The sequence below is a fragment of the Monosiga brevicollis genome, genomic scaffold (genome assembly GCF_000002865.3).
Source record: "Monosiga brevicollis MX1 MONBRscaffold_39 genomic scaffold, whole genome shotgun sequence".
Lineage (NCBI taxonomy): Eukaryota > Choanoflagellata > Craspedida > Salpingoecidae > Monosiga > Monosiga brevicollis.
The window spans coordinates 17077-43715 of record NW_001865076.1 but is presented as its reverse complement, the minus strand read 5'-3'; the positions used below and the strand labels follow the sequence as shown (position 1 = coordinate 43715).

Genomic DNA, 26639 nt, shown 5'->3' with positions numbered 1-26639 from the left:
GAGGGCACGATTTGGTTTTACATCCGGATGTATTTTTAATTTTACTTGACGCGCGGGCATCAACGGCAGTGCGCGCACAGAGAGAGAGAGAGAGAGAGAGAGAGAGAGAGAGAGAGAGAGAGAGAGAGAGAGAGAGAGAGAGAGATAGAGAGAGAGAGAGAGAGGGAGAGAGAGCCAGAGACACGATTTTTCTCTGCTTTGCTGTGAGGATACGGCAGCGGTGGTGGCGGTGGTGGTGGTGAATTGACTGATTGGGTACGTGGGCGCTGCGGTTTGTGGCTCGCGGGGGGTTTGTGCTGGCCCTGCCAACCGAGTCGGCTCGCTGGGCTTTCGGGCGTTGTTGGCCGCGTGGGGTGCGCGAGGGGGGTGGCAGACATGGGGAAAAAGGGCCAGTGTCAGTGTCAGCGTCAGGGTCAAGGCGGGGTGGTGGTATCTGGCGTGGTAGCCGGTTTGCTCGTCACTGTCGCTCATGACCGTGCTGTGGCGCTGGTCTCCCATGGCTGACGACATCTTGTCTGGCTTGTCTCGTCGACTTCTCGGCTCGTTTGCAGGAGGTTGGCTCGTCAACCACTCGACGGCCTTTTCGACACCTGCTGTCCGCTGGGTCCACCGTCAGGATGTCGCGAGGCACGTCTTGCCATCGCAGACTCGCCAGTTGGATTGTTCTGGCATGCCTCCTGTTTCAAGCGTCGCAAGTCTACGCCGACTACTGCGTCGATGTTAGCCCTGTTTTGTGTGCCATTGGCAAAGCTTCTGGCCTTTGCGCAAACCAAACTTTTGCCAATTCTTGTGCCGTCACCTGTGGTATCTGCGATCACACACCGACCTTTTGGCTCTGCGTCTGGAATACGCACTATTGCGAAGTTCTGCCTAGTGCCGCCCAGTGCAAGGAGGTGCGCTTCGATAACGAGGGTTCCAGTTGCGTGGCTCTCGCCACCGAAGACCCCGATGACGCCTACGATACCAGCTTCTCCGTGCGCCTGCGCAATGGTCGTACCACGATCGTGTCCTTCGAATTTGACATGACCTTGCACTCGGAACCCACCTGCATCAACGCCTTCAACATCCATCCCGTTGAAGCGAGGGTCCTCGAGGTTCGTTGCGCACCCGCCATCTCGGCCACCCTGCTCGTGTGCCGGAAGACCCCAACACAGGACTTGGCCCTGCTTCTCTCGTACACATGCTGAATGCGGACCCCATGCCCTCTCCAGCTGGGGCAATGCGTGACTTTCGTAGAGGATACAACCAACTCTTTTGCTGTCTTCGACTCTTGCTCTTTTGTCGATGGCATTGCCAATTGCTCTGTGGGAACCGTGCCTTGCGATCACTGGACCAAGCAAAGTCCCACTTCCTGTCCCGGGGACGCTTGTACCTATGATCACGAGCTGGGTATATGCCACGACAAAAATGCCAAACCCGTGTGCTCCCTCTACTCAGCACCCAACTGTGGCGGGGCCTCCAGCAGCTGCTATTTTGAGCCGCTCATCAACATGTGCATCCCGAGAGATGCCTGCTCTTGCTCCAGTACCGCCATATCCGGTGAAACCAGCGTCCCGGTACAGGTCCGTCGTCTTCACCCCGGCTTCATCTCGTAACAAGCGCCTCCAATTTGTGAAAGCTCTCGGCCGAGCCTGTGTTCAGCCTGTCTCCAGTCCTCACGTATGCACTGACACAGGGATGCACCGTTGGAACCAGTGAGACTGACTTTCCCGGACAGGCTGGCTGTTACATTGCAGGTGGAGCAGAGTGGGCAGACGCATGTGGCTGCGTCACAAATAGTTCACGGTACCCAGGCGCCGCCTTCCGTCCCTGTCTGCAAGTCGGTGAGTGAGGCGCTCTTGCGGCGCCACGACGGTCAAAAAGCAAGCCCAAGCTCATCTGCTGTCACCTTTTTTTTTTTTTTTGTCGTCTTTGATCGTGTTCATTCAAATTCAGATTGCACCACGATCATCCCCGTGCAGCCCACCGGTGCCTACCAGCCCACGGCCAATATACTCGCACCACCCCAATCCGCTAGCGAGTTTCTCATCCCTTATCGCCTCATCTCCGACATCCACCCCGTGGGCTGTCGTCCCATCGGCTATTGGATTTCTTCCCAGTTTGCTGCTACCAATGGTTTTAGCATCATGGACATGAGCGAAACGGTAAAAACGAAACGTGGCGGTAAGCCATTTGATCCTTCAGACTCATGGTTTGCCTGACTCTGTGTGACTATCTTTGCGTGTGTAACCATCTTCGCGCGGATCTATGGCATTCATACCTTCTGCTTCCTTCGGACCCGACAGACATTTACGATGCCATATGGAGTCAGTATCAGCCATCCATCGCCGTTTTCCAGCGTGGCGGGGGCATGCGGCGCATCCAGCACAACACGAGCGAGGCCAATGCCGCCATGGGTGGCAGTGCTCTCGTGACCATGTTTCGCGAGGTAGGATACGACTGGTCTGGCTCTGACCCTTTGATCAGGGTGATCCCTCTTGCTATGGTGCGGGGCCCAGCCGGTTTTTTTGGTCAACGCGTCAACAAATGCGCTTCGCACCACTCTATAGACGGTCAACTTGAATGGGTTTGAGTCCATCACGACCCAAACGCCTTGGACCAAGTTTGATGTGACTGGGTCCCCGATCGGCTCCATCGACCTCAAGTTTACCTGCTGTTCGTGCTTTGTTCTGCCTGTCAAGCGGGGATGGATACTTGGGATTTCTTAAAGCGGGGACCACACTGGATGTCTCACGAATGCATGCCTTCCTTGTGCACATGTTTTATTTAGCCGCCCAGGATGTCTGTCTGGGAGTCACGCCTCGACTCGAGGGCACTCCTGTCGAATACATCCCCACAGCGATCCTTCGCATGATCACTCAGCTTCAGCTCATACCCAGTATTTTCATCGAGAATCTCAAACCCACGATCCAGGCCTTTCCTGACATGCCGTATGGCAATGTGACGGTGGCTGCCGACCTGTGGTTCCCCGTTGGCGAGCGCTTCCAGATTGCTGCAGGCGCTCGTCGTGTGAACCTCACCTGCTACAACTGCGCTCCGCCCGCCTCACGTTGCCAAACAATCAACGTAAGCTGGCTGCAAGTTCCCTATCGAGAGGTCTCTTTTTGCTTTCTTCTTACTCTGGGTGTTGGGCGCATGTCCCTGATTCTCCAGCTGGTGGCCACGGGCACGGGCAGTACCATCAGCTTTACGCTCGTGGGTCTGTATCCCCATTCCATGACCATGTGTCATGTCATCGAGACAACGTCCACGTGTTTGCCTCGGGCCAGCGCCCCTCTGATCTTTCATGTTGTAGGCTTGCGTAAGTGCAGCAGGCGTGTCATGTCTTCCCATGCCCTCACTCTCATGAGACAGCTGATCTTTGCTGGCACCAACCCCTACTCCATATCTTTGCCGAATAGCCCCGGTGCACCCACCCCACTCGCTTGTCTTGGCTCCTTCTGCTCAATTGGGATGTCTCAACGTCTCCCTCTTCAACATGACCGCACAAGTGTGGCGCGGCGAGCCGCTGGGCGTACGCGTGCGCGCCTACAGGTACGAGCGCTTTCCCTTTTGCACGTAGTAGGGTTGGTCTCTTTTTTTATTTTGCCAGTCTGTCTCGATGCCAATTTTCACGTACCTCTCCTGTCGACCTTGTGCTTTTGTTTCCGTAGCACCACAAACGACACGTTGCTCGTCGAAGGCGCCGCCTACTCGCCTCGGGTCACCGTTAACAGCTCTACCAACGTTGCGAACCTCGTCTTTTACTTTTCCGATCTCGTTTGCCAGTTGCCCACCGACTCCAGCCTGCGGATCACCGCGGCCCTAGAGTCCATGGGCGGGGTGGGACCGTTTGGCAGTGTTGGTACCTACTTTCTTCCTTCCACAGGTACTGATATCCGTGCTGAGGCCCATGTGGCTTCACGACCCCGAGGTGCCTCGTCTATTCGCTTGCTCGCAGACCAGCTTCTCATGATCTGCGTTCATGCTTCACCTGTACCCGATATCAGCTCCCACTGTAGCCCCCAAACTATCATTTTTTGCTGGTGAAGCTGGCATCGACGTCGAATGGCCAGGGGTGGACGATCCTAGTGTGGTTGCTATCGAGTGCGTCCCACCCGTCCTTTTTTTGTGTTTCTTCTCCTTCTCTCCTCATTGCCGCAAGATTGGCTCCGGGCTTTCTCCGGCTCGTCTCTCATTGCCGTTGTGGTCAATGTTTTGATGACTTAGGATTTGGATCAACTCGACGGACAGTCGAATCGCCGTTCTTGAACGCAAAGTGCCTCTGAGCAATCCGCTTGCAGATCACGCGGTGAACTTTGTGCTTCAAGACCTCGACCCAGGCTACACAGCCTTTGCTCGTTTCATAAATGTGCATGGCACTGGTCCTTGGAGGTGGGTCGATTCTTTGCAGCAGTTGACCCATGCCCTCCTTTGAGTCTTGCTCGCGTCGGGTCCAACAAGGTGGCCAAAGGTGTCCGCACCGCACTGCTCTGGCTTGGGATCATGCTGACACCCCATGACTGTATCCGTTTGCCATCCTCTTGACGCACATAGTGATGGCACTCAGCTCTCCTTTGCCCGCATTTCACCGTCACCCGAGCCGACGACGACCATTGACACGAACGCGGCAACTGGGGAAGATAGAGCAACTGCTCTGCGTATCTCGAGTCTTGTGGTTGTGGTGGTGGCCGTGTGCGTGGTGATTGTGTTGTTGTTCCTGTTTGCTCGACGCTATTCAACCCGCAAGGGCGAGTCCAACGTGCCTGCTGTTGATCTCGGTTTGTAGTCAAACTTCGTCACCTGGTGTGGGTTGTTCCCCGTTGCGTCACCATGAGCCTTGATGGTGCTTTTTGCTTTTTTGTTCTGGTCGGACTGCCACTGTAGACTGCTTCAAGGACTGGGAAGTTTCGCGCGGTCGCATTGCGATTGACACCACGACCGTGTGCGAGCTCGGGCAGATCAAGCTTCACCGCTGCTTTTTGGCAGCTGCCAGCGATCAGGAGACGCGCGTCGCTGTGGCTGATTACGAACTTGACGATCCTAGCGTTTCCCAGGACGTCTTTAGCTGCTTTGTACTGGCTCAGCCGGCAGATGAGTCTGTCAAATTGGTGCGTTCAGGCCTCATCCGCTTGCCATCTCCAACGGGCTGATTGCGTGTGTGTGCTGATCGCCATTGCACAACAATGGTTTGTGGCGGGTTAGGCCATGGTCAAAGATGCTCAAATGCTCGTCAAGCTGAGTCACGAAAGCTTGATTGGCCTGGTCGGCACCAGCTTCAATCTCGAGTCATGGATTGTCATTGTTGAACCGGTGCGATCTTCATTGTCAACATTCCTTCGAAGCAACCGACCCACGCCTGATTGCCCCTCGAGCGTGACCGAGTGCCAGCTGCTCGAGTATGCTTTGGACGTGGTTGACGCGCTCTCTTTTCTCGAAGAGAAAGGCGTCATTCATAATAGTATGTTGTTCAGCCGGAGTCCTTGCTTGCATCATATTTTTTCCGTCTTCCTTCATTCTCATCCGTCTGGGGGTGCCGCTCGGCGTCTTGACAGACATTCAAGCCGACAGTGTGTACATTGCGCTACACGGAAGCGCGGTGCTGGGAGGCTTTGGCGATGCTCGCTTGGTCGAAGCTGCCAACACACCAGAGAGCATGGCTCGTGACGTCGAATCGCTGCCAATTCGTTGGATGGTGCGTTGGGTCGAAGCATATTTTGCACCTTGTAAAAGCCCGCACACACACGCGCGCCTCCCTCTCACAAAGAGCTGGTCACGTTTGCCATGTATTTTTGCTCATCGTAGGCACCTGAAGTCATCACGGACAACCAGTGCGTGGCTTGCTAGTGCTCTGGGCCTCGAGGACGTGTATGGGGGCTCATGGCGATTTTTTTTTAAATTCCGGGTTTGACTGTGCATAGGCCGAGCGTCAAGAGTGATATCTACAGTTTTGGGGTTCTGTTATGGGGTACGTTGAAGTGGCAGTAAGCTGCTTGGTCATTGAACATGCGCGCGTGTGATGCTCATTCATTGCGGCGTGCATCCGGTGCTTTTTCTGTAGAGCTCTTCACGTATGGGCGTCGCCCCTGGCCCGGCTATGCGCACGCGGAAATTGCTCAGATTGTCACAAAGCAGTCTGCATTGCTCCTGCAGCCTGATGACTGCCCTCATCAAGTCTACAGGGTAAGTTGCGGGGCCGAGTATAGTTTACAGCGGAAGTCGCATGCTCATGGGGCATGGTTTTGCTCGGGCAGGTTATGAAGCAATGCTGGAAAGCGACTCCCAGCATTCGGCCGACACCCAAGACACTGGACGACGTCTTGACCAACGTTCTTGAGAACCTCTATGGCGTAGGTCTTAGAGTGACCCATCCTCGTTGGGGGTTGTCTTCGTAGCGGTGGGTATGCGACCAAGGTGTTTGTGCTTGCTGACCGTTTTCTTGGTTGTGTCAACAGGAGCCTCTGGGCAAGGACGACAAAGACTTGGTCAAGCCTCTGCAAGGATCGCTGAACGCTTCCTCGATGGCCTAGCTTTTCTGCACCAAGATGTCCCGATATTTCTGACCGAAAATGCCCGCACATGAATGAACATAGCAAGCTAATCTGAGGTTTTAAGAGAAGTATTAATGTTATTTGTCGCGATGCCAGTGCCTGCGCTTGTAGCTGCGAGCCTGATAGGCCTGATAGGGCGTTTTGGAGGGCTCAAGCTTTTGGGTTGCATCTTCGGCACGACCCCATCCAGACTTCATCCGTGTATAGAAATGCATAATTGACCAAAGTTGCAAATTCTTGGTGTTGCCAGCACCTGATCTAGTTGTCATTACGATGATTTCCATGGTCTTTCTTACCTTCTTTAATGCGTTTGCAAACAGAGTCAAGTTTGACGAGGGTTGAGGACAAGGGTAAAGGGGCACGGGGTTGACGTCTGGCCATTGATTCAGGAGTTCCACAACGGATGGCGGCAGAGAGATGACAGAACTTCTTGGGAAAACAGTTGCGGCTCTTGATGCCAGCCAACACTCACCAGGACACTCAAGCGTGGTTTGGTATGCAGGGATCGCTCGTGCATGAGTCGCGGCCATGAGAGGAAGAGGTTTGAGGTGGCCACATCGAGGGGGGTCCGGCCGCCCTAAGCATGGTGCCGATGTCAGTGGTGGTGCAAGGCGCGGGGGTCCTGCCTTGCGGCGCCCATACCTGGTTTTTGGGCTCTGTGTTCAAGCCCGTGTTCTCAAGGAGCAGGCGCACAATGTCAAGGTTACCGTGGGTGCAGGCGATATGCAAGGGTGTGTTGCGATACTAGGGGGCCGTCCCAGCGTCAGCCGCGGCGAAAAGACGAGGGAAAGATGAAAGCCCAACAGCAAGCAGACGACGCAGGGACGGTGACGGCGAGACGTACGATATCCTCGGCGTTCACATCAACATCGTCGCGGGCAAGGAGCAAGCGCACGATGCCGACGTGGCCGGCGCTGCATGCCCGATGCAGCAGCGAGTCTGTTCCCTATCGGTTACATAGCCACAAGCATGAGCATGGGCATGGTGACAACCGACCATCGTGATTTAAAGGGGGAGGGAGTCGGTCGGGGATGAGAGGAAGGGCGTCCATTTTGAGACGTGCAAGCCTGTACGGACATAGATTGAATCAAAGTCTTCCCGGGCCCCTTGAAATGCCAGCAGGATGCGAGCCACGTCGACATGACCCTTGCAGCAGGCCCAGCGCAAAGCTGTCCAATCAGTCTATCCGTAGCCGTGGCGGGTGCCATGAGCTAGGCAAAATCTTTTCCAACCTGACGGCGAGACGTACGATATCCTTGGCTTTCGCATCAACATCGATTTGCCGTCACTCACCGAATTCCTGTACTTTACGGCGGCTGCAATCTGCTCATCAGACCAGTTGGTCAGCAGGGACATGGCGGGTTGAGAGTCCTCAGCCTGACAGGCGGCAAACAAGTCCAAGCCATCCTGGTTCGTGGTGGCTGCTTCGTTCTGGCGGCGAGCCGGGCTGCGGAACACCGTGACCATGGTGAGATGTGCCAGCCTGGGCACAAGACAAGCCCACTAGTTGAGATCTCGCGGCAAACAGCACTGCCCCATCCATTTATCCTAACCGTCCAAACCAGCCGGCCATGGGGTCCACTTTGCGGCGAGGCTTCAGTCTTGTTTTCTGCACTTGCGTGGAGTGGGGGCACTTGGGAAAAAGGCAGACGGAGGCTGAGCAGAACCAGGCTACTCGGAGCTGCGCCAGATGAAGCTCGAGGCAAGAGGAAAGCGAGGAAGAAGGAGCTAGAGGGCACTCAACAGGAGGAAACTGAGGAGAGGGCATGCGCGCACGAGAGTGTGAGATCGAAAGAGAGTGAGGCCATACACGAGCGAAGTGAGGAGGAGGAGTAAGATGGCACACAGGAGAGAGAGGAGCGGGCATGTACATGGCACTCAGCACGAGAAAACTGGGGTAGGGGGCCGCAGCTTGAACCCCCGATCGCAGCGCAGACGAGATCGAGAGAGAAAAAGAGATCGTCGAGCGAGATCGTCGAGAGAGAGATTGAGAGAGAGAGAGAGAGGGGGCGGAACGAAAAAGTTCAAAATTATGCTCTCAGCGCCAATTTTGGACAAGAGGACTCTATTGAGGTTATTGTAGAGAAAATGATACTTATTGTAGGTTGAATGATGAGCTCTGTGTAAGTAGACGTAGAATTATATGGTGTTACCGAAGACGAAATGTTCCAGTAAACTGGATCAGGTTTGTGGACCAGCATCATGCGCATGCTTGAAGAGCGGGGCGGGGGCTAAGAGACATCTGGCTTCAACAGCGATTAGCTTCAGCAGCTTCAGCAGCCTCAACAACTTCAGCAGCTTCAACAGCGAGCAGCTTCAGCAGCTTCAACAGCTTCAACAGCTTCAACAGAGCTTCAGGAGGAGCAGGAGGAGGAGCAGCAGGAGCACCACAAAAATCAAACACATGTTTTCAACATCTCATTGTCAGATGTTTATTCAAGGTTGTCAGCATTTTTATGTCGTAGCGATCACACATGACATGACAGGTGGGACCAACGTTAAAAGGTTAAGGTTAGTAAGGTTAGTAAGGTTAACGTTATTGTGTGGGTGGCTTGCACACATGCACACATTTATATGCAAAAGCAGATCCGTCATCTTTTGCTGACGGATGGCTTTGAGTCTTCTAAATGCAGGTTGTTGCAGATATCAAGCTAAATAAGGTTGTGTTACTGTATAGATGTGATGGACATTTTGCAGAAGATTATCGAGATGATGACGAGGGGCGTGTGGTGCTTGCGTCTCTTGGTGCTCGGGCTGGGCGTGGCCTGGCCGTCGGCGCTGGCGTATCTGCAGCCGGCCGATTGGGCCCCGAGTGCGCCCTTTGAGCGGCCGGATCGGATTTTGACCTCGCCGCTTAGTCAGGATGGCCTTGCACCCTGCAACCTCGCGGTGGTGTTGGATAGTCGTCAGACCTTGTCACCCACCAACAAGTCGATGCCCGAATGGGCCGCGCAGCGCGGCGTCTGCCACTTTCACCTTGTGATCCCCTTTGCCGACGTTTTGCTCCATGAGGTGGAAAAGGAAGCCATCATGACCCTTCTCAACACACGCCCCCGTACCACCGTCCTCCTGTACAACAATATCATCGGCTACACCCACGAGCGTTCCATCGGCATGCAGGTACGGCATCGCGTCAGATGGCGTTTTTTTTTTTTTTCTTTTTCAAGTGGCCAAGAGACAAAGAGTGGCACGTGGTGGGGGCCGGTGGTTGGTGGTTGGTGCAAAGGGCATCGCACCTCATGGTTCGTGGGCTTGAACCCCTTTTTGCTTCTGGCTGTTGCAGTACACCGAGCCCATCCGATACGTGATTGTTGCCGATCGTGAGCTTCGCGTTGGTGAGTGTCCATGTTGCATCAAGTCCTCTCCTTGGCCCTTGCTTGCCTGGGCACTCTCCTCCCCTCCCCCCCCTTGCGCTGAAGCGCCCCGCTTGGTCCACCCACTGCCTTGCCTTAGAGGATCAAATGGCCAAAAAGCTGTTTGAAGCCATCACAAACCCACCTGCCGATCTACCAGGCTACCCTTTGCAAATCGCTCCCCGCGTCTGGGAGGTAGGCCCCTGCAGCCATGTCTCATGCTTACTTGTCCGTGGACACTAAAATTCACGAGCTGGTACGTGCTTTCCACGCGCCTAGACATCCCGCCTGAGCGAAATTCTATCGGATCAGTGGCGCCAGCTTGAATTCAAGGAGCACCGTACGTCATTTTGGTGTTTGGTTCACCTCACGCCTGAATGTGCGAGTCCGTGCTCACCTGATCTTCACCACTTTCCCCTTTCAATCACATCTGCACATGGGGGCGGATGTTGACCATGTGCGGATGTTGACTCTGCCCTAATCAAAGTGTTTATTCGCCAAGCCGACCTGTCGATTTCCCCAAGACCCGAGTATGGGTACATGCTCAGGGAGGACACCCAGAATCGTTTCGCCAAGCTCCCCCAGTATGGCGGTAGGTTTGGTAGTACCTTTTTTTTTTGTTTCCCTCTCACCAATCCTGTGCCAGCGGGGGCTCCTTGCATGTTTTTTTCACTGGCTCGGGTTGTGCTTGTCTCAAATTTTCCCGTTTGATTTGCTAGACCTTATCGAGGAAGCTGTCGCTGAACCTCACATTTCCATTTTTGACCGCACTGGCCTCTGCGAGCGCTGCCGAGTTTGCCCAACCGGCCATTTTGAATTCGACCCTCTGGCCCGTTCCGCCAAAGAGGAGTGGTCTGTTGCCATGTCGGTTCGTAAAACATGTTCTGCTGCCATCCAACTCTCCGAGCTGCCGGAAGCAATATCATCATTTTTTTTTTTTTTTTTTTTTTTTTTTTTTTTTTTTTTTTGTTTCTTTGCTCGACTCTAGATTATTTACGCGTGCGGCACACATCACATTTATCATCTCTCAACTGCCGAAGCACTCTTTTATCGCAACCGCGATCCAGACTCTATCGGTGCGTGCGCAGCGCATGAACATATAACATAAAGAGGAAACGAAAGCGTGCGCTTCAAGTGCTCACACCGCCGCTGAAACCTTGTCCATTCCTGTGCACAGCAACCGATGTCATCAAGACGTACCTGGACTTTTTAGAGTCAAATCGAGACACAGTCTCCAATCGCATGATCCAGTATCAATTTGGCTTTGATTCGGTATGTCGCCCCCCCACCGCCACCCTGTGACAGCAGCATCTGCAGTGCAGGCTCGCCTTATGTGCTGTGGTCTTGATCCACCATCACCCTCTGCTTCACAGGGTTACAGTAATTGCAACCCCCGTCAAATGCAGGTAGGGCCACCTTTTTGCATCCTTGCGTCCTGTTTGCAAGGCTTTGGGACCTGTTGCCGTTGCTTACCCTGGCCTCCGTTCCACACAATTTAGAACGCAAACGCTGCAGCTGAGCTCTATGTCCACGTGACGGATGTTCCGCGCTGGCAGCGTCGGGCCTTGGCCCTTGTCATGCTCAATTTTGCAGGCATCAATCGCTACTATGTGGAAAATGCCCCCTCCGTGTACGATGAACGGGCTGGTCCATTCGCCCACACTGGTGTGCCGGCCCTGGAGGCCATCATGAGCATGGTTGATGAGCACCAGCTGCACGTCGTGGCCGCGGCCAACCTGACCGATTTCCCCATCGACAGGAAGCCTTATGATCCAAGCTTCCTGACCAAGCCATTTGGGCTCCCGCCCCTGACGCATGCCAAACCAGCAATGTCGGAGCGGGGGCCACCTAGCACGTCCACGCGTGATTGCGTCGCCAATATGAAACCCAAGATGCTCATGCGTCTTGTCGGACCCCGGGCCTTGGCGGAAGATAAAAACCTCCGGGCAGCCGCGGCCCTCATCCTTCCTCTTAGTGGCTTGCTGAACCAATACGATGACGCAGTGCAGGAGGGCTATGTGGACATGTGGTTTTTGTGTGCCCCCCGCAAGAGCTGGTTCGAGCGTCGAGCGGGCGATTCCGATCACAGCTGGGCCGAGTATGCTGCCATCATTGAAGAACATATCCACAAGCAGAATTTGCCTTCCCCACGGATCTATTCCATGAATCCTGAAACCATGCATGACGCTTTGGAAAAGGGTCAATCAGAGGGCTTGGCCCACCTGGATCTCTCCCATGGAGCCTTTCACTTTAGCTTTTTCGTCCACCAGAGCCCTGCTGAGCTGCGGAGTAGCCTTGCAAATAGTCAGCAGTAGCGAGCGAGAGATAGAGAGAGAGAGAGTGTGTGTGACAGGCCTAGGCTACCCAACCTTGTGTGACTTCTCCTCTTTATCCCGAATCTCGATTTGAATTTATTCCAAACTGACTCATTGACTCATTAAATTTGCGATCGAGCACGCGGCAAGTAGGCATTCCCAGTCGCGTGGCGCGTCTGGTTGCCAAGGCCCATCGTTCACAAGTGGGATCAAGCCAGGCGAAATTTCATGCCCATTCGAGGCCTAGCCAGCCCATGCAAATATTATGGCTTCCGCGTTGAATGAAGCCCCCCATCCCCCCAAGGAAAAACAAAATAAAATCAAAACAGACCATTCAAGCCCGATGATTGCCAATACACTGGCTTTTAAAGCACTTAGGTTCTTTATCTTTATACTCACCGGCGCGGGCACAGTCCCTGAACTAGCCGAGGTTTTGAAGAAGCTGATTGCGGTACCACATGACATTGCCGTCCAGGTTGGCGCTGAGGACGTCGAGATGGCCGTCATTGTCCAGATCTGCGGCGTACACTGAACGCGCAAATGGGGCGGCCGTGGTGATGACGATCTGGGTAGAAAACATGCCGTTGCCGTTGTTGCGGTACCAAGCAACCTTATCGTCGGAAATGCTTGCGCTAAGGATATCCAGGTACCCGTCTTTATCTAGATCTGCTGCATACACCGAGTTTGCACCAGAGGCGTTCGTGGTGACAACAATTTGTGCAGAGAATGTGCCGTTGCCATTATTGCGGTACCATGCAATCTTATCATCGTACATGCTGGCGCTCAGAACATCAAGGTCGCCATCCTTGTCCAAATCTGCGGCGTAGACGGACCACGCATAGTCGGCGCTGGCGCTGATGAGGATCTGGGGGGAAAAGGTGCCGTTGCCGTCGTTGCGGTACCACGCAATCCTGTCGTCGTACGCGCTGGCGCTGATGACGTCGAAATCTCCGTCATTGTCCAAGTCGGCGGCGTATACCGAGCGCGCATGATCCGCAATCGCAATGACAATCTGGCTGGAGAAGGTACTATTACCGTTATTCTGATACCAAGCAATCTTGTTGTCGTAAGCACTGGCGCTGAGGACGTCGAGGTCGCCATCGTCGTCCAGATCGGCAGCGCACACGGACACGGCCCCATCGGCATCCGTGGTAATCACAAGCTGAGTGGAAAAGGTGCCATCGCCGTTGTTGCGGTACCATGCCACCTTGCCGTCACGGGCGCTCGTGCTGAGGACGTCGAGATTGCCGTCGTTGTTCAGGTCTGCTGCGTTCACCGACCATGCATAAGTGGCGTCTGTGGTGATGATGAGCTGGTTGGAAAAGGTGCCGTCGCCGTTGTTGCGATACCACGCAACTTTGTTGTCATTGACACTGGCGCTAAGAACATCGTTGTCACCGTCATTATCCAAGTCAGCTGCGTACACCGACACGGCCCCATCGGCATCGGCGGTAATGTCGTGGCTCTCCAGCGGTTGCATCACCAGCTCGGGCCTGCGCGGAACAACCGCTCTGGCCAGCGTCCTTAGCGCGGCCAGCAGATCCACATTGTTGACGACAACACGATTGCTAGCATTGATATAAAGGTCCCCACTCGCATCAACCGTGATGGACGTCTCAACGCCGCTCGCCACCGCGGCCCAGTAAACCAGGAGGGCGCTGCCCGCGAACAGCCAGAAGCAGGAGCAGACGCGACCCATGCTCCAACAAAAAAAAAAAAAAAAATGGAATAGAAGTAAAATACTTCCCCTCCGCTCCCATTTGTTCTTTCCTCGTTTGTTAGACGACTTTATCAGGGAGAAGCTCCGTTTGACTTGCACTGCCTCTCTGTGTGTTGTTTTTATTTATTTTATTTTTTTTTTCAGGGGGGCGGGGCCGGGGGCGGGGGGTAGGGTGCGCGCGCGTGTGTGCGGGGTGTCAGAGGACGAGACCGGGGTCGATTTTTGCTTCTGTCTCAAGAAAAGGGAGAAGATGTGCCGTTGGCGAGTGCAAGATCGGTGGATGCAAGGTGCTTGCCTGCCATGGGTGGTGGGACTGTGCTGCTTGCTCCTCACGTTGGTCACGGCTGATAGCAAGCCATCGATCACGGTGGACGGCAGTGGCACGCTCTTTCTCAACGCCTCAAACCGCGTGGTGGTCAACGGCGTTGATGTGGCAGATCTTGCCACGGTGTTGCGATCCCTCGTGCGATTGAGCCCAGAACTGTATCTGCCTCAGTTTGAAAGCAAAATCATCACGACTGGCGCGGCGTTTGCAACCGCAGTCGCCGTGGCGGATCTTGATGGTGACGGTCAACTGGATGTCATCAGCTCCAGCGCCAATGATGACAAGGTGGCCTGGTATCGCAACACTGGCGATGGCACATTCTCTGCAGAGAACATCATCAGCACCACAGCCAAACACGCGTTTTCCATCTATGCAGCTGATCTGGACAACGACGGCTGGCTGGATATCCTCAGTGCCAACGCCGTTGACAACACAATCGTTTGGTATCGCAATCAAGCCAATGGTTCCTTTGCGCAACATCAAGCAGTCATCACGGCCAATGCTGCCCGAGCGGCCTCGGTGTTTGCCGTGGATCTAGACAACGACGGCAAGATGGATGTTCTGAGTGCCAGTTATGGCGATGACAAAGTGGCATGGTACCACAATACTGGCAACGGCACCTTTTCTGATCAAAAAGTAATCACTGCGGCTGCCGACGGTGCGCGCTCGGTGTTTGCTGCTGATCTTGACCGCGATGGCCGTGTCGACGTGCTCAGCGCCAGCTTTGAGGACGATACCATTGCTTGGTATCGTAACTTGGGTAATGGCGCCTTCTCGGCCCGATCCGTCATCACTTCCAACGCAGACGGGGCAACCTCGGTCTATGCAGCCGACCTTGATGGCGATGGGCATCCAGATGTCCTGAGCAGCAGCCTTGCTGACAACACGATCGCTTGGTACCAAAACCATGGAAACGGTTCCTTCTCTCCGCCCAAGATCATCACGAACACTGCGAGCCAAGCCGTTTCGGTCTACGCTGCCGACCTTGACCGAGACGGTCATGTGGATGTGATCAGCGGTAGCAGTGCTGATAACAAAGTTGCATGGTTTCGAAACGAGGGCGACGGCACTTTCTCTGTCGAAATCATCATCTCGACTGCAGCCAACGTCGTGACTTTTGTTCGCGCAGCCGATCTCGACGGCGATGGTGACATGGACGTGCTCAGCGCCAGCTCTGGTGACAATAAGATTGCTTGGTACCCTGCCAACACTCACTTGATTGAGGTTCTTCGGCGTCTTTAAATCGTTATTCCTGTTTTTTCTTGGTTGGTGTTTCGCGGATTCACCTGTTGACATGTGAACAATTGAGACCTTACTTTTCTTCTCAAAAGAAGAGAAAAAAAAATAAAAAATAAAAAAAATTCACATGTCTTGACTGCACTTTCCTTCTTCTTCCCTGCTACCCCCTATCGCTGTTTGGCATCGGTGTCGACATTGGCATCAGCGGGCTACTCGACGTATTCTGCTTTGTTTGTGGTGACTGATTGCTTGTGCTTGGTACTGGACTCTCGATCGACGGGGGTTGAGAGCATCGCTGCCCTTGTTCTTCTGACCCGTGGTGTCGTTGCCTCTAATCGCGCCTCAGAGCCGTTTGCGTGTGCTTGGGCAAACGAGTCCATCTGTACTCGCAACTTTCACAGAGAAGAGTTGACCAGACGTGAGTCGTTTGGCCCACCAAAAGGGGCGAGCAAGCCCGCTGACTGGCTGCCGTTTCGGAAGCTGCGCGTCCCACCCCGAATTTTGGGGTTGCCAGACGAGTTGTGCTTGGAGGGGGCTCATGAAATTGGTGGCGGATAGGGCGGTGCTGACAGAGAGATACCGTTACCATGAGTGCTGATGGAAAGCAGCTGCACAAGGCATGTTTTTCGTCAGACCCACAAGAGGCGCTGCAGCTGCTGACCAGTTGGAACCAACATCGCATTCAAGAAGCTGCCCAATACAAAGATATGGTACGTATGTGCTGTTGGAAATGATGTTGATTCCACTTTGGTAGAACATGGGGCATATACAATGGCATGTACTCTGTATGTATGCATCATCACGCAGTGGGGCCTTCTACCACTGCACATGGCCTGCATGAAGGGCCATGTCAAGGTGGTGGAGATGCTGTTGCAACACGGTGCTGATGCTGAAGCCAAGAGCAACGTCAGTACAGTGCCGCCCTTCCCCCCTTGCTTCCCCGATGATGATACAACTGTCCCACATGATGATGATGATGATGATGATGATGATGATGATGATGATGCTGGGCCTGTGCAAAATGCTGATGCATCATCCCACAGCATGGTGATACACCACTGCACTTGGCCTGCATTAACGGTCATGTCAAGGTGGTGGAGATATTGTTGCAGCACGGTGCTGATGCTAAAGCCAAGGACAACGTTAGTGCAGTACCTCTCTCTTTCCCCCCTTGACCCCCCGTGTTTTGGGACCACATCATGATGATGCTGATGATGTATCTGTGTAAAATGCTGGCATCATCCCACAGCTTGGCATTACACCACTGCACAGGGCTTGCTTCAAGGGTCATGCTACGGTGGTGGAGATGCTGTTGAAGCACGGTGTTGATGCTAAAGCCAGAGACAACGTCAGTACAGTACCTCCTTCTTCTTTCTTTCTTCTGGCTGCTGCTCCTGCTCCCGCTGCTCGTCGCCTTTGCTCCGTCTCTCGCTCCTCTACACCCTGCCCAGCGTTCGCATCCATTCTGCCTCCTGCTCCTCTTCTTCCTTCCCGCCATCCCTTTTCTTCCCCATTTTGCGTCCGCGTTTTGTAGGTGCTCCCTGCACCCCGCTCTGTTTCGTTCTATCTTGAGCCTGCTTCCCTTTTCCGATGTTGTGACTTCATTCTGGACGCTACCCCATCCCTTGCCATCGCGCTTCTGCCTCCCTCGCACACTCAAGCGGCTTTCAATGGCCGTTTCTCCAGTTTGTCCCCCTCCCCCTCCACAAAAAAAGAAAAAAAGAAAAAAAAAAAAAGAACACGTGCCTCATGTTTCTGAAAGTTGATTGTATATAGCGCGGCAACACGCCACTCCATGCAGCCTGCAACGCCTTCTCGGCCAGCCGAAAGGTTGCCCAGCAGCTTTTGAGTCACGGTGCCGACCCAGATGCGAGAGATCTTGTAAGCCAATTATCACGATGCCGTACCTTATCTGCTATTCTGCAGCACCTGCGGTTAATACCTGATGGCCTGCTGTGTGGCAGCACGGTGTACGACCCTTGGATCTGCTCCTTCGCGAGGCTCACATCGAGCTGGAGGTGGGCCTTTTTTTTTATTTTCGGTACTGATTGCAGAGGCAAGCTTGCATACCGACGAATCTGTTTCACTTCATAGATGGTTGCAGTGCTATTGAACGTAATTCGCACCCCTTGCTCCTACCAAACTTCAAATTCCGATGGTACGAACGCGATTTCCATGTGATTGTCCGCACTTTGTCGTTCTCATCGAATTTCAACGTGGCGCCAGTCCAAGGCTTGATTCATGCGGAGCAAGCCAGACGCTGGCGGTGCGCCGTTGCTATTTTTTGTAGCGTCGGCTGGCGCGTGGATCCTCAATTGTTCAACATCCAAGATCTACAAACCCTTGTTGACTGCGTGGCCGCTCTAACGTCCGCCGCTCAAGCTGCATCTACGAATTGAAATGCGTGACGCTTGGGGTTGGTTTGTGGATCGCTGTGCAAACAAAAAATAAAGTCAATGGGCCGGGTGAGCTTTGCCAAATGTTTGAAGCAGAACAGTCCAACAACCACCGAAAAAAGAGCGAAGAATAGCCCCGTCTTCATTCCCCATGACATCGACTGATGGCCATGGTGTCTCAATATTGGCGGCTGCGCCGCTGCGCGAGCTGGTGATGTGGGCGGCTTGCCGGAGGGTAAGCGGAGTAACTGCGAGCACAAAAAGACAAGAAGCACAAGAAGCACCGTTATGTATTGGACTACAAGCTTAGACGCATGTCCAGAAGCTATTGGAGCACTGGAAGACGCCAGTTTTGGCAATGATGTTTGATTATCCTTCACGGTGCTCGTCAAGGAGCCATGTGAAACATTGTGATTGTTCCCGCCATCGAGACATGAGTACCGTCCGGTAGACCGGAAGTGTCATTTTACTTTGTACCTTTCCCGTATATATCTCCTCTAAGTTGACTGCCGCTGTAGAAGAATGAGAGTTCACTTGGCTGTCGTCTAAACAGGCGTCGGATCAATCGAGATCTCTTTACACTCTCACGCTTCTTGACTCGATGAAATGAACTGGTTTTGAAGATGCTTTGTGCCAGCCACCGGCCCAGATCATATCAAAGCTCGATTTCAGAAGGTGAGATCGTCAAGTCTCATTCAATCTTAGTCGGAGCGTAAGAGTCACGACTCAAATTACGCCATGATCACTCAGCCGTCTTTTTATGCTTCTTATCTCATGTAACTTTACTTGCTTGATCGTCAGCTGGTTATCAATCTGCCCTGCGCCAGTTGTCGGCCTGGCTTCTTCCACAGCAGTGATCCGGAGGGTAGGAACATCCCTTGACACCGTATCCTTTTGTGTTGTATGGTTCGTTTCTTGCATTGTTCACAGTACAATGAATGGTTTAGTGCAAGCTCTTATCTCAGCTGAGCAGAAGCATCATTTCAAGGCTTTGATTGCAGTCTTATTTGGGGTTGGCTGGCGCGTGGAGCCAGACGCTTTTCAAGATTGTGCACTGCAAGAACTGAGCGTCGCAGCGTTGTTGGACGCCTAGATCTGAGTGGCAGGTTCTTGGATGCCTTGATGGATATGGCAATGACTGCTGTTTGCACGTCAAACATGACAGACAAAGAATGGTATCAGGCTGCCATGACAATCGCAGCAGTGTTGCATGCAGATAAAAAAATAAAATTGAATACTCTCAGGTATCACGCACATGACGATCGAGTATGAAAAATGCACACCAATGCCATCACCTCTGCTAGAGTCTCTTGACCAGTTTGCCCCCGTGTCCATTGCATTCGTCAGCTCCCTACCCCACCCCAACACAAGCATGTTACAGCCAGCGCTGCAGCTTACGCGTGCGCGCTTCGTCAAAAACCGCGCAGCTACGCTCGCCCCACACGTACCCGCTCGTCAAGTAGCCATGGTGCCGCGGAAGCAACACTGCAATGGCTAAACAACACTCCTGTTCCTTGTCGATTAATCAAAACGCTGGACTGTTCAATGTCAAAGCAGCACTTGCTATCGCGAGCAGATACAGCTCAATGCATACAATAACATAGTCCAAAGGCATCATCAGACGTTGGTCTGATGATAAAGGGCAAACGACAGCCAAGACACAGGACAGGACAGTGACCATAAGAGCTCATGTACTATCTTCCAAGAATCGAAACGAGTGTTTGCCCGAGTTCTTGTTGTGGCGTTTACGGCCGAGAAGTCAAAGCAGGGCGCTGCAAACAATGATGGCGCTCATCATCAATTTAATTATACGCACGTAATTACATGGCGGTATAATTTGCCCCCCTGATGAGATCCATCAATCACGTGCTTCATGGCCAAGGAAAGGCGAGATGCTTGTGTAAATCAAAGAGCTTGGGGTTAGGGTAAAGACAGAAGCCGTCCAACGCCAACTCAAAGTTGACAGGATGCGCATAAGGCAGAACGGCATTGATTGAGCAAGACAGCAACTGCATTTCAATCTCGACGCTCACTAATCTCTGCCTTTTGTATCTCCATCTCGCTGTACCTCTGTTTATCCCTCTTTCTGCAACCCTGAGATTTCTTCGATCCCGCCAACTCTCTTCTCCGCTCTCCATTCCTTTCCATGTCTCTCAAAAAAAAGCAAAATAGCCACCAATTGTTCTATTTTTAGATCCAATACTGAGGTTTGGAAGTACAGCCGATGCTGATGGAGCATTTTTCTTCTTTCGCTTTGCTTTTGATCATTGTCACCTTTTTTTTCTTTTCTTTCTTCGACTCATTATCACCGTTTTTTTTTCTTTCTTTCTTCTTCGTCTTTCTTTGCACGTTCTCCCAACTCGATCGCCGCTCGATTGGCCGTGGGTCCGCTTGTTGTGCCGAACGCGTGACGCACAAGCATGAGTGTGGGTCTGGACGTGGTTGCACTTGCGCGGCAGCTCCGGGATTTGAATTTCGACGAGAGCACTATCGTGCAGATATGCAAACAGGAGCGTGAGGAGCATGAGCGCAAGGAGAAGGAGGAGCGTGAGCGCAAGGAGAAGCTGAATGAAGTGGTTGGTGCATCAATACCCGACCTCTCTCCCTCACTCACCCGCTGTGCAACAATGCAATTGTCTGGGATGAAGGATGGTGCAATGCCTCTTCTCACTTGTCGGTGTCGGCGTGCTTGTCAGTGTACTTTCCTTGAGAACCATTTCGAGGTTCCTCGAGGCCATAACCTGTTGGATCGTCTAGCAACCATGTCAACCGACCAATTTTCTCTACTGTGCTATCGATACCAGCATCACCTAGTCAACAGTGACTTTCTTCAGACCTATCTGTCCATTACAGGTAAAGCTTCGCTCGGGCTTGAAAGTCGACAGACTGCCCCGCCTGCCCGTCTGTGCCCTCTGGATGCTCTAATTGACCACTGTCAATGTTTTTTGTTACTTATATTGATTTTTTCAGGGCACACTTGGGTTCGAAAGGCGTCTCCAAGTGAGGCAGCAGGCTATTTGCCTGAGAAGCCACCTTCCGAGACTCCAAGGATTAGTGACATCAACAGCAATGACAAGATCTTTGGCATTGTGGTGCTGCCTCCGAGCTCTCATTACTTGGCCCTTGAGATCGTTCAGCAAGCTGAAGCGCTGTTGTCTCCTGATGTCGTTCTGCCTCAAGAAGGCATCCATACCGATTTGATATCCGCATATTCGTGCCTCAGCCACGTGCACGCGACCCTGAGGCACGAGCCTTACTTCTCGACGGTTATTACACCGGCTTTGCACGAGCACTTTGTCACGACTGTAGTCAGCCCTGAGCAGGAACCAGTCAGGAAGGTCGTGCGCTTTTCACACCAGGCATCAATCGGCAGCGGCGCCACGCACGCTGACTGGGTGGGAGTTGACTCCCAGTGGCATCCGGTCGTCATGGGCGAGTGCAAAATGGAACGCAAGCACTTTGACAACTTTGGTGGCCAAGTGGGCAACGAGGTTGTGCGGCTTGGCATCCTGCCGACGAAATACGATATGCGACAGGAAAGGCAACACCTGTTCTATCCTCTCACCAACATCAACGTGTGTAAGGACATTGTGACCGCCTATCTGGTCCTGCACGTGACGCGCCCAAAGGAGGTTGAGGTGGTCGCAGACATGTTTGACTTGCGCGAAGCAAATAAGACATACTTTCTGGCCTTTCTTCGACTTGGATCCGCCAAAATTTCGACCGACGCCAACGACCAGCGGGCTGTCTGGGCGCTTTTGACAGCCTGCAAGGATTTTGTCACGAATCGCCTGCCTGGTATCATCGAAGCCCGTCGTGGCAACAAGTTTCAGCTGCCATCCGACTGCGAGCCCTTTCCCTGCCCGGATCGGGGCATGAAGGGTTGGACATGTAGCGCCGCGTACGGGCCCAACGTGCAGGTTTACGAACGTCAGTCGGAGTCGTGGGTCATCAAGCACTACGACTACTGGGGTCGCCGATCTGGGGCTTTGAGCACATGTTTGTATCAGATTGCTCCCACTGATGTTCGCGAGCCGCCGTTCGAGGTGCTGGAAGCGCTTGGCGCGTTGGAAAAGACTGGCACGTTTTACAAGGCGTGGGTGGTGGACACCCTCGCGGAGGGTGTGAAGCTCCTCCGATACCCGCGGGTGAAGACAGCTCCATGCGGCCGCAATGCGCACAAACAGCTGGCCAGCGTTGTTGAGCAGGTGCAAGCGTTGCACAATTTTGGCATTGTGCACGGCGACATCTTGCTCCGCAACATACTTTTTTGCAACAGCTGGCAGCTGGAGGATTGGATGACCAAGCCGCCAGGCTGGAAGATGGAAGATCAAACCAACGACGAGGATAAAACGCCATCCCCAAGCCGAGCGCCTTCGCAAGAAGAGAGAAAGCCCTCAGTGAAAGCAGCCTCAATGGACGCGGCCTCAGCGGCGCCAGCGCCTACAGCGGAAGCAAATGCGGCAACTGAAGAAGCGACAGCAGAGGAGCCGGTGGCTTTCCTGATTGACTTTGACTTGAGTCGGAATGAAGGCGAACAGTATGTGTCTGGTTACAACTGCGCAGGCAGTCTCAAGAAGTTCCGTCACCCCAAAGCTCGGCAAAATCTGCCGCTACAAAAGTCTCATGATGGCTATGCATTGGCTCGCGTGGCTGAGAGCATTCTTGTGGCAAATGGTGCCCGTGCGAAATTGGTCAAGGCGTTGGAGAAGTTGCAATTCAATAATGCGATCAAATTGTGCAATGAGTGTACTGGCCTCGAAGAGGTGAAGATGGCCTTCGCGGCGTCTGGTAGTCCACCGCGCTGCAAACCTCGCTCAAACTCGAACACTAGCACTTCTGCTCGCGCAACCTCGAGCACTAGCACTTCTGCTCGCGCAACCTCGAGCACTAGCACTTCTGCTCGCGCAACCTCGAGCACTAGCACTTCTGCTCGCGCAACCTCGAGCACTAGCACTTCTGCTCATTCTTCGCAAAGTCTGTTCAATGATTTGTCTCCTTGCCAGCTCAATTCGATTGAAGAGGGCAAAACCAGCACGTGACTATTAAGACTGTGGGTTGACGCTGGGCTGTAGTTGCATGTGACGCTCGATCGGGCCATCATTTGGTCATGCTTGTTTGAATGGTCGGATTATAATTGATACCAACTACCAGCCTAAGTCAATGCGTGTCAAGAAGTTGGGATGCTCGCCAGCTAGCAATGACAGGGATCTGCTGGGCGCGCGTGGGGGGAGGGGGGGTCTTTGCCTGCCAAATGGCTGTGGTTGGCTTGAGCGGCTGGCTCAAATTGTGCCACATGCCTACCCTGGTTTTGAGCATGCTTGTTTCTTTGTAAATAATTACCTCTCGACGCGGCACCCTACTGGTACTGGTAGGCCAGTCCATCATTGATGGCTGCAACCGCTGCTGAATACACAATGGCGTAAAATACTGCCCAAATCCTGCTTCGTTTGATCAAAAACATTCTCAACATTGGCACGCCAGCCCCTTTTCGTGGCCAGTTTACAAGTACAGAGCATGGGTTCGAGGACAGGGTGCGGACATGGCTTTTATATGTGTGCAGGTTCAACGAGCTAGCACTCACCTACACGCACATTGCCGGAGGTACGATTGGAATCAGGCGGGCTTTTTTTTTTTTTTTTTTTGTGCCCGCTGGTGCTGATGGACGCCACTCACGCATGCATGCCTGGATCTAGGTTTGCCGCCACGAGCCTCTCAAGGGCTGTCCTACAAAAACGGCGTGGGCCGGCAACGAGCCGCGTCTTTTGCCGAGAAGCAGCTCTCCATATTGACCCGCTTGAGCAAGACCTACTGGCTATCCCTGAACGAACAGCATATTTTTCTATACATGGATTAGGAAATCAGCACGCTGATATTCATGTATTTACTGCTGTGCAAGCCTCTGGAGCACATGCTGCAAAAGCGGGGCAGGCTGGACGACGAGAATGGCATTTACAATGCCGAGCAGGACGACGAAGATTTGCTCGACTACATGAGCCACAACGAGACGATGACTCTGCGACGCGAGGTTCGGGACGCTCGAAACCACTACAACAACAGCCACCTGCTCTTCAACATTGCGCCCCTGCAGACGATGGTCAGCCCAGCCACCATTTATGCGGCATTTCGTCGACAAATGACCACGTACCTGCATCGGCCAAAGCTGGGAGTGGCCACGTGGCGACACGCCGCAACCTTCTGGATGACGACGTTTGTGATCAACCGACTGTCGGCCGAGACGACCGGCGCCCTGGGCAGCCTGATCCACACTCAAGCTCAACACTCTGGGGGCACGGCCCAGCGGGCCTATGCGCGCACAGCCAGTGACCATGTGCAAACCAAAATGTCGTCGCGACTGATGCATCAAGTGGCCTCGCAAAAATGGCATGCTTTGTTTGGACTAGATCGCAAGCGCAGCATAGCCGAGTTGACCGCGAACCAAGAAGCATTGGAAGCTCGCTATCCCATCAGCTGGAACCCGGTGACTGACCTCTCGCCCGAGGCAAACGGGCGTATCATCATGAACACGAGGGCCGAGCATGACGTACCCTACATGACCCAGCTGGCCAAGCAGGCAAGCATCTCGTGGGGCCACAGTTTCAACAGCCAAGAACAGTTGGACCTGGCTGTGGCCATTGACCAGCACCGGCCGGAAGATGGATGGCTAATTGTTGTTGCACCGACAGGCATGGGTAAAACATTTTGTACCCTGCCCAAGCTGGGCTGTCGCCCGCATGCTTGTACGCTGCTGTGGATTGTGCCGTTTGTGGCCGTGGCCAACGATTTATTGCGGCGATTTCAAGGCGCAGGTCACAGTGCCCAGCGATGGCTTGGTCCCTCTACACAGGTGGCAGATGGCCTGGACGTGCTCATCGTTACGAGCGACATGTTTGTCCGCGTGGGATCTGAATCCCTACACGGGAAGGTCTGCTTTCAGCGCATCCGCACCGTGGTGATGGACGAGGCGCACACCCTCATCTCAGATGCCAGCTACCGAGATGTGATGGACGAAGTCGCAGCCAGTGTGGGTTCTGGCGGATGGACCAACATCAAACGCGTGGCGTTGACGGGCACACTTTGCATCGGGGACCAGGAGCATCTGTTTCGAAAGCTGGGGCAGCAAGTCGGGGGCAAGGTGTACCGTTTGGAGACGATGCGTCGCGATCTGCAGCTGCGTGTGCTTCACGGAAACCAGCTAAACTTTTTGTCGCATGTGCAAGCCATTGTGGACACGCAGCGGATGATGCGTCAGGCGAATGGGGAGCGTGTGCACATGATGGTCTTTTGTGACACCGTGAACGAGGTGAAGCTGCTGTGTGACCAGCTGCACGCATACGGCTACATGGCCTTGCCCTACTACACCGACCTGGAGGAGAAGGCGCAAAAGGACCATGTGGCACAGTGGCAACGGGGTGAATGCGACGTCATTGTGGCCACCAGCTGCCTCAGCACGGGTGTGGATTTGCTCACCATTCGCCACGTGCTGTGGTATGGCAACGGCTACAACGTCTATACGCTGGCCCAGGTACGTTGTTGCTCAAGCGGTCGTGTGACTTGATGGATTTGAAAATAATTGGTTTTGCTGATGGTGTACATGTGCTTGGGCTAGGCCTTTGGTCGGGCTGGTCGCGATAAACAGGGTGGAACTGCCGAGCTGTGGCTACCAGTGAGACGTGGGCCAGCACCAGGCATGGAAAAGTTTGTCGAGGGCAGTGCGTGCCGCAGCTGGGCGCTCGGCAAGTTGCTAGATCCCCGCGCCGCGACATGCTTTGCTGCCGGCCAGCCGCTTTGTGACGTGTGCGCAGGAACAGCACAGCGCCTGGAGCCAGCAAGAGCTGCGCGCCAGCAGCGCGCTGCCCAAGCGTTGAGTGTGGCGCATGTGGAAGCAGAGCCCGAGGCGATGGCGGAGGAGGAAGATGTGTTGTCTGAGCCACCTGCAGCACGGCTCGAGGAAAAAGAATCGATCGGGCCAGAGTCCGCTTTGGATGTAGCTTCAGCATCAAACGTCGAAACGGCAGCGTCTTCAGGACGAGCTGCCGTTGCGGCGCAGTCGAGCAGAAGCACTCCACGTGCCCAGGACACGGCTGTGGTGGCGACAAATGCAGGGCCAATGACGGATGCTGCCGTGCCACAGATGCAGACGAGTGCTGCTTGGATTGATGAGGCAGCTACAGCATCCATGTCGGTGCCAGCTTCACCCATGGTCTCTGATGCTGATGACGAGGCGCCTTTACAGCAAGAGGCGCGTGGCCCGGTGCAAACCAAGTTGGCAGAGGGCGAGAGCACGCCACAGCCAGTCATGCAGTCAGCAGCACAGCCAACCCCCACGAAACACACGCCAACCCCGTCGGCCTCGATCATTTGCGTGCCAGTACCATCGGCCTCGGGTTCAACCTCCTCTCCGGCGCGATCGGCTGCAAGCTCAGCCTCGGGTACACTGCGGCGTAAGCGAGTGCCGCTGGCTGCTGAAAGTACATGTGCCCCTGGGTCTGACGATTATGACGACGATGGCAACGGCATTGCTACCAGCCCTGCTCCCTCAACATCCAAGCGAACGGCATCGGATGTCACGTGCATAGCTGCTGCTTCTTCAACAGCGGCGCAAGCAGCAGAGTCGCCTCTTCCCGCAGCAAAACGAGCAGCATCAAGTGGCACGCGCACCGCCACCGTTGCCGCTACTGCTACCACTCGCTCTGAAGCCACGGTATCTGCTGCGGCTACGCCACCGAATCGGCACAACGTCGCGCCAATATTCGGCCGA

The 26639-nt window shown here is 53.9% G+C and overlaps 8 protein-coding genes across 8 annotated transcripts in view; 5 read left to right on the top strand and 3 right to left on the bottom strand.

The window, feature by feature from the left end:
• Window positions 1-59: 59 nt before the first annotated feature.
• Window positions 60-510, bottom strand: MONBRDRAFT_29808 (uncharacterized protein; the record flags this gene model as incomplete). The annotated part of the gene is made up of 2 exons (XM_001750256.1): window positions 60-201; window positions 311-510. The coding sequence occupies 2 exons, from the start codon at window positions 508-510 to the stop codon at window positions 60-62; spliced, it is 342 nt and encodes a 113-aa protein (XP_001750308.1).
• Window positions 511-1022: 512 nt separating this feature from the next.
• MONBRDRAFT_29807 (uncharacterized protein) lies at window positions 1023-6509 on the top strand (the record flags this gene model as incomplete). Its single annotated transcript, XM_001750294.1, has 21 exons — window positions 1023-1094; window positions 1212-1562; window positions 1676-1823; window positions 1936-2163; window positions 2286-2428; window positions 2550-2655; window positions 2771-3066; window positions 3154-3301; window positions 3402-3534; window positions 3654-3868; window positions 3990-4086; window positions 4210-4374; window positions 4537-4760; window positions 4867-5090; window positions 5185-5440; window positions 5535-5674; window positions 5785-5810; window positions 5901-5947; window positions 6041-6162; window positions 6234-6329; window positions 6435-6509. The coding sequence occupies 21 exons, from the start codon at window positions 1023-1025 to the stop codon at window positions 6507-6509; spliced, it is 3312 nt and encodes a 1103-aa protein (XP_001750346.1).
• Window positions 6510-6607: 98 nt separating this feature from the next.
• MONBRDRAFT_29806 (uncharacterized protein) lies at window positions 6608-7997 on the bottom strand (the record flags this gene model as incomplete). The annotated part of the gene is made up of 5 exons (XM_001750255.1): window positions 6608-6826; window positions 7003-7107; window positions 7173-7274; window positions 7375-7476; window positions 7824-7997. The coding sequence occupies 5 exons, from the start codon at window positions 7995-7997 to the stop codon at window positions 6608-6610; spliced, it is 702 nt and encodes a 233-aa protein (XP_001750307.1).
• Window positions 7998-9239: 1242 nt separating this feature from the next.
• On the top strand, window positions 9240-12198 carry MONBRDRAFT_29805 (uncharacterized protein; the record flags this gene model as incomplete). The annotated part of the gene is made up of 10 exons (XM_001750293.1): window positions 9240-9650; window positions 9814-9865; window positions 9984-10078; window positions 10163-10223; window positions 10371-10475; window positions 10603-10751; window positions 10872-10959; window positions 11061-11155; window positions 11257-11289; window positions 11383-12198. 10 exons carry the CDS (start codon window positions 9240-9242, stop codon window positions 12196-12198), a joined length of 1905 nt encoding a protein of 634 aa, XP_001750345.1.
• A 421-nt stretch (window positions 12199-12619) lies between these two features.
• Window positions 12620-13897, bottom strand: MONBRDRAFT_12405 (uncharacterized protein; the record flags this gene model as incomplete). The annotated part of the gene is made up of 1 exon (XM_001750254.1): window positions 12620-13897. One exon carries the CDS (start codon window positions 13895-13897, stop codon window positions 12620-12622), a length of 1278 nt encoding a protein of 425 aa, XP_001750306.1.
• A 301-nt stretch (window positions 13898-14198) lies between these two features.
• On the top strand, window positions 14199-15485 carry MONBRDRAFT_12404 (uncharacterized protein; the record flags this gene model as incomplete). The annotated part of the gene is made up of 1 exon (XM_001750292.1): window positions 14199-15485. The coding sequence occupies one exon, from the start codon at window positions 14199-14201 to the stop codon at window positions 15483-15485; it is 1287 nt and encodes a 428-aa protein (XP_001750344.1).
• A 4813-nt stretch (window positions 15486-20298) lies between these two features.
• Window positions 20299-22920, top strand: MONBRDRAFT_12403 (uncharacterized protein; the record flags this gene model as incomplete). Its single annotated transcript, XM_001750291.1, has 2 exons — window positions 20299-20731; window positions 20849-22920. 2 exons carry the CDS (start codon window positions 20299-20301, stop codon window positions 22918-22920), a joined length of 2505 nt encoding a protein of 834 aa, XP_001750343.1.
• An 869-nt stretch (window positions 22921-23789) lies between these two features.
• MONBRDRAFT_12402 (uncharacterized protein) overlaps window positions 23790-26639 on the top strand; it is a gene marked incomplete at both ends in the record, with an annotated part of 3494 nt that continues 644 nt past the window's right edge. Inside the window, 2 exons of the mRNA XM_001750290.1 lie at window positions 23790-25403; window positions 25488-26582. Of these exons, the coding sequence (XP_001750342.1) occupies window positions 23790-25403; window positions 25488-26582 (2709 nt within the window). The remainder of the gene's footprint in view (window positions 25404-25487; window positions 26583-26639) is intronic.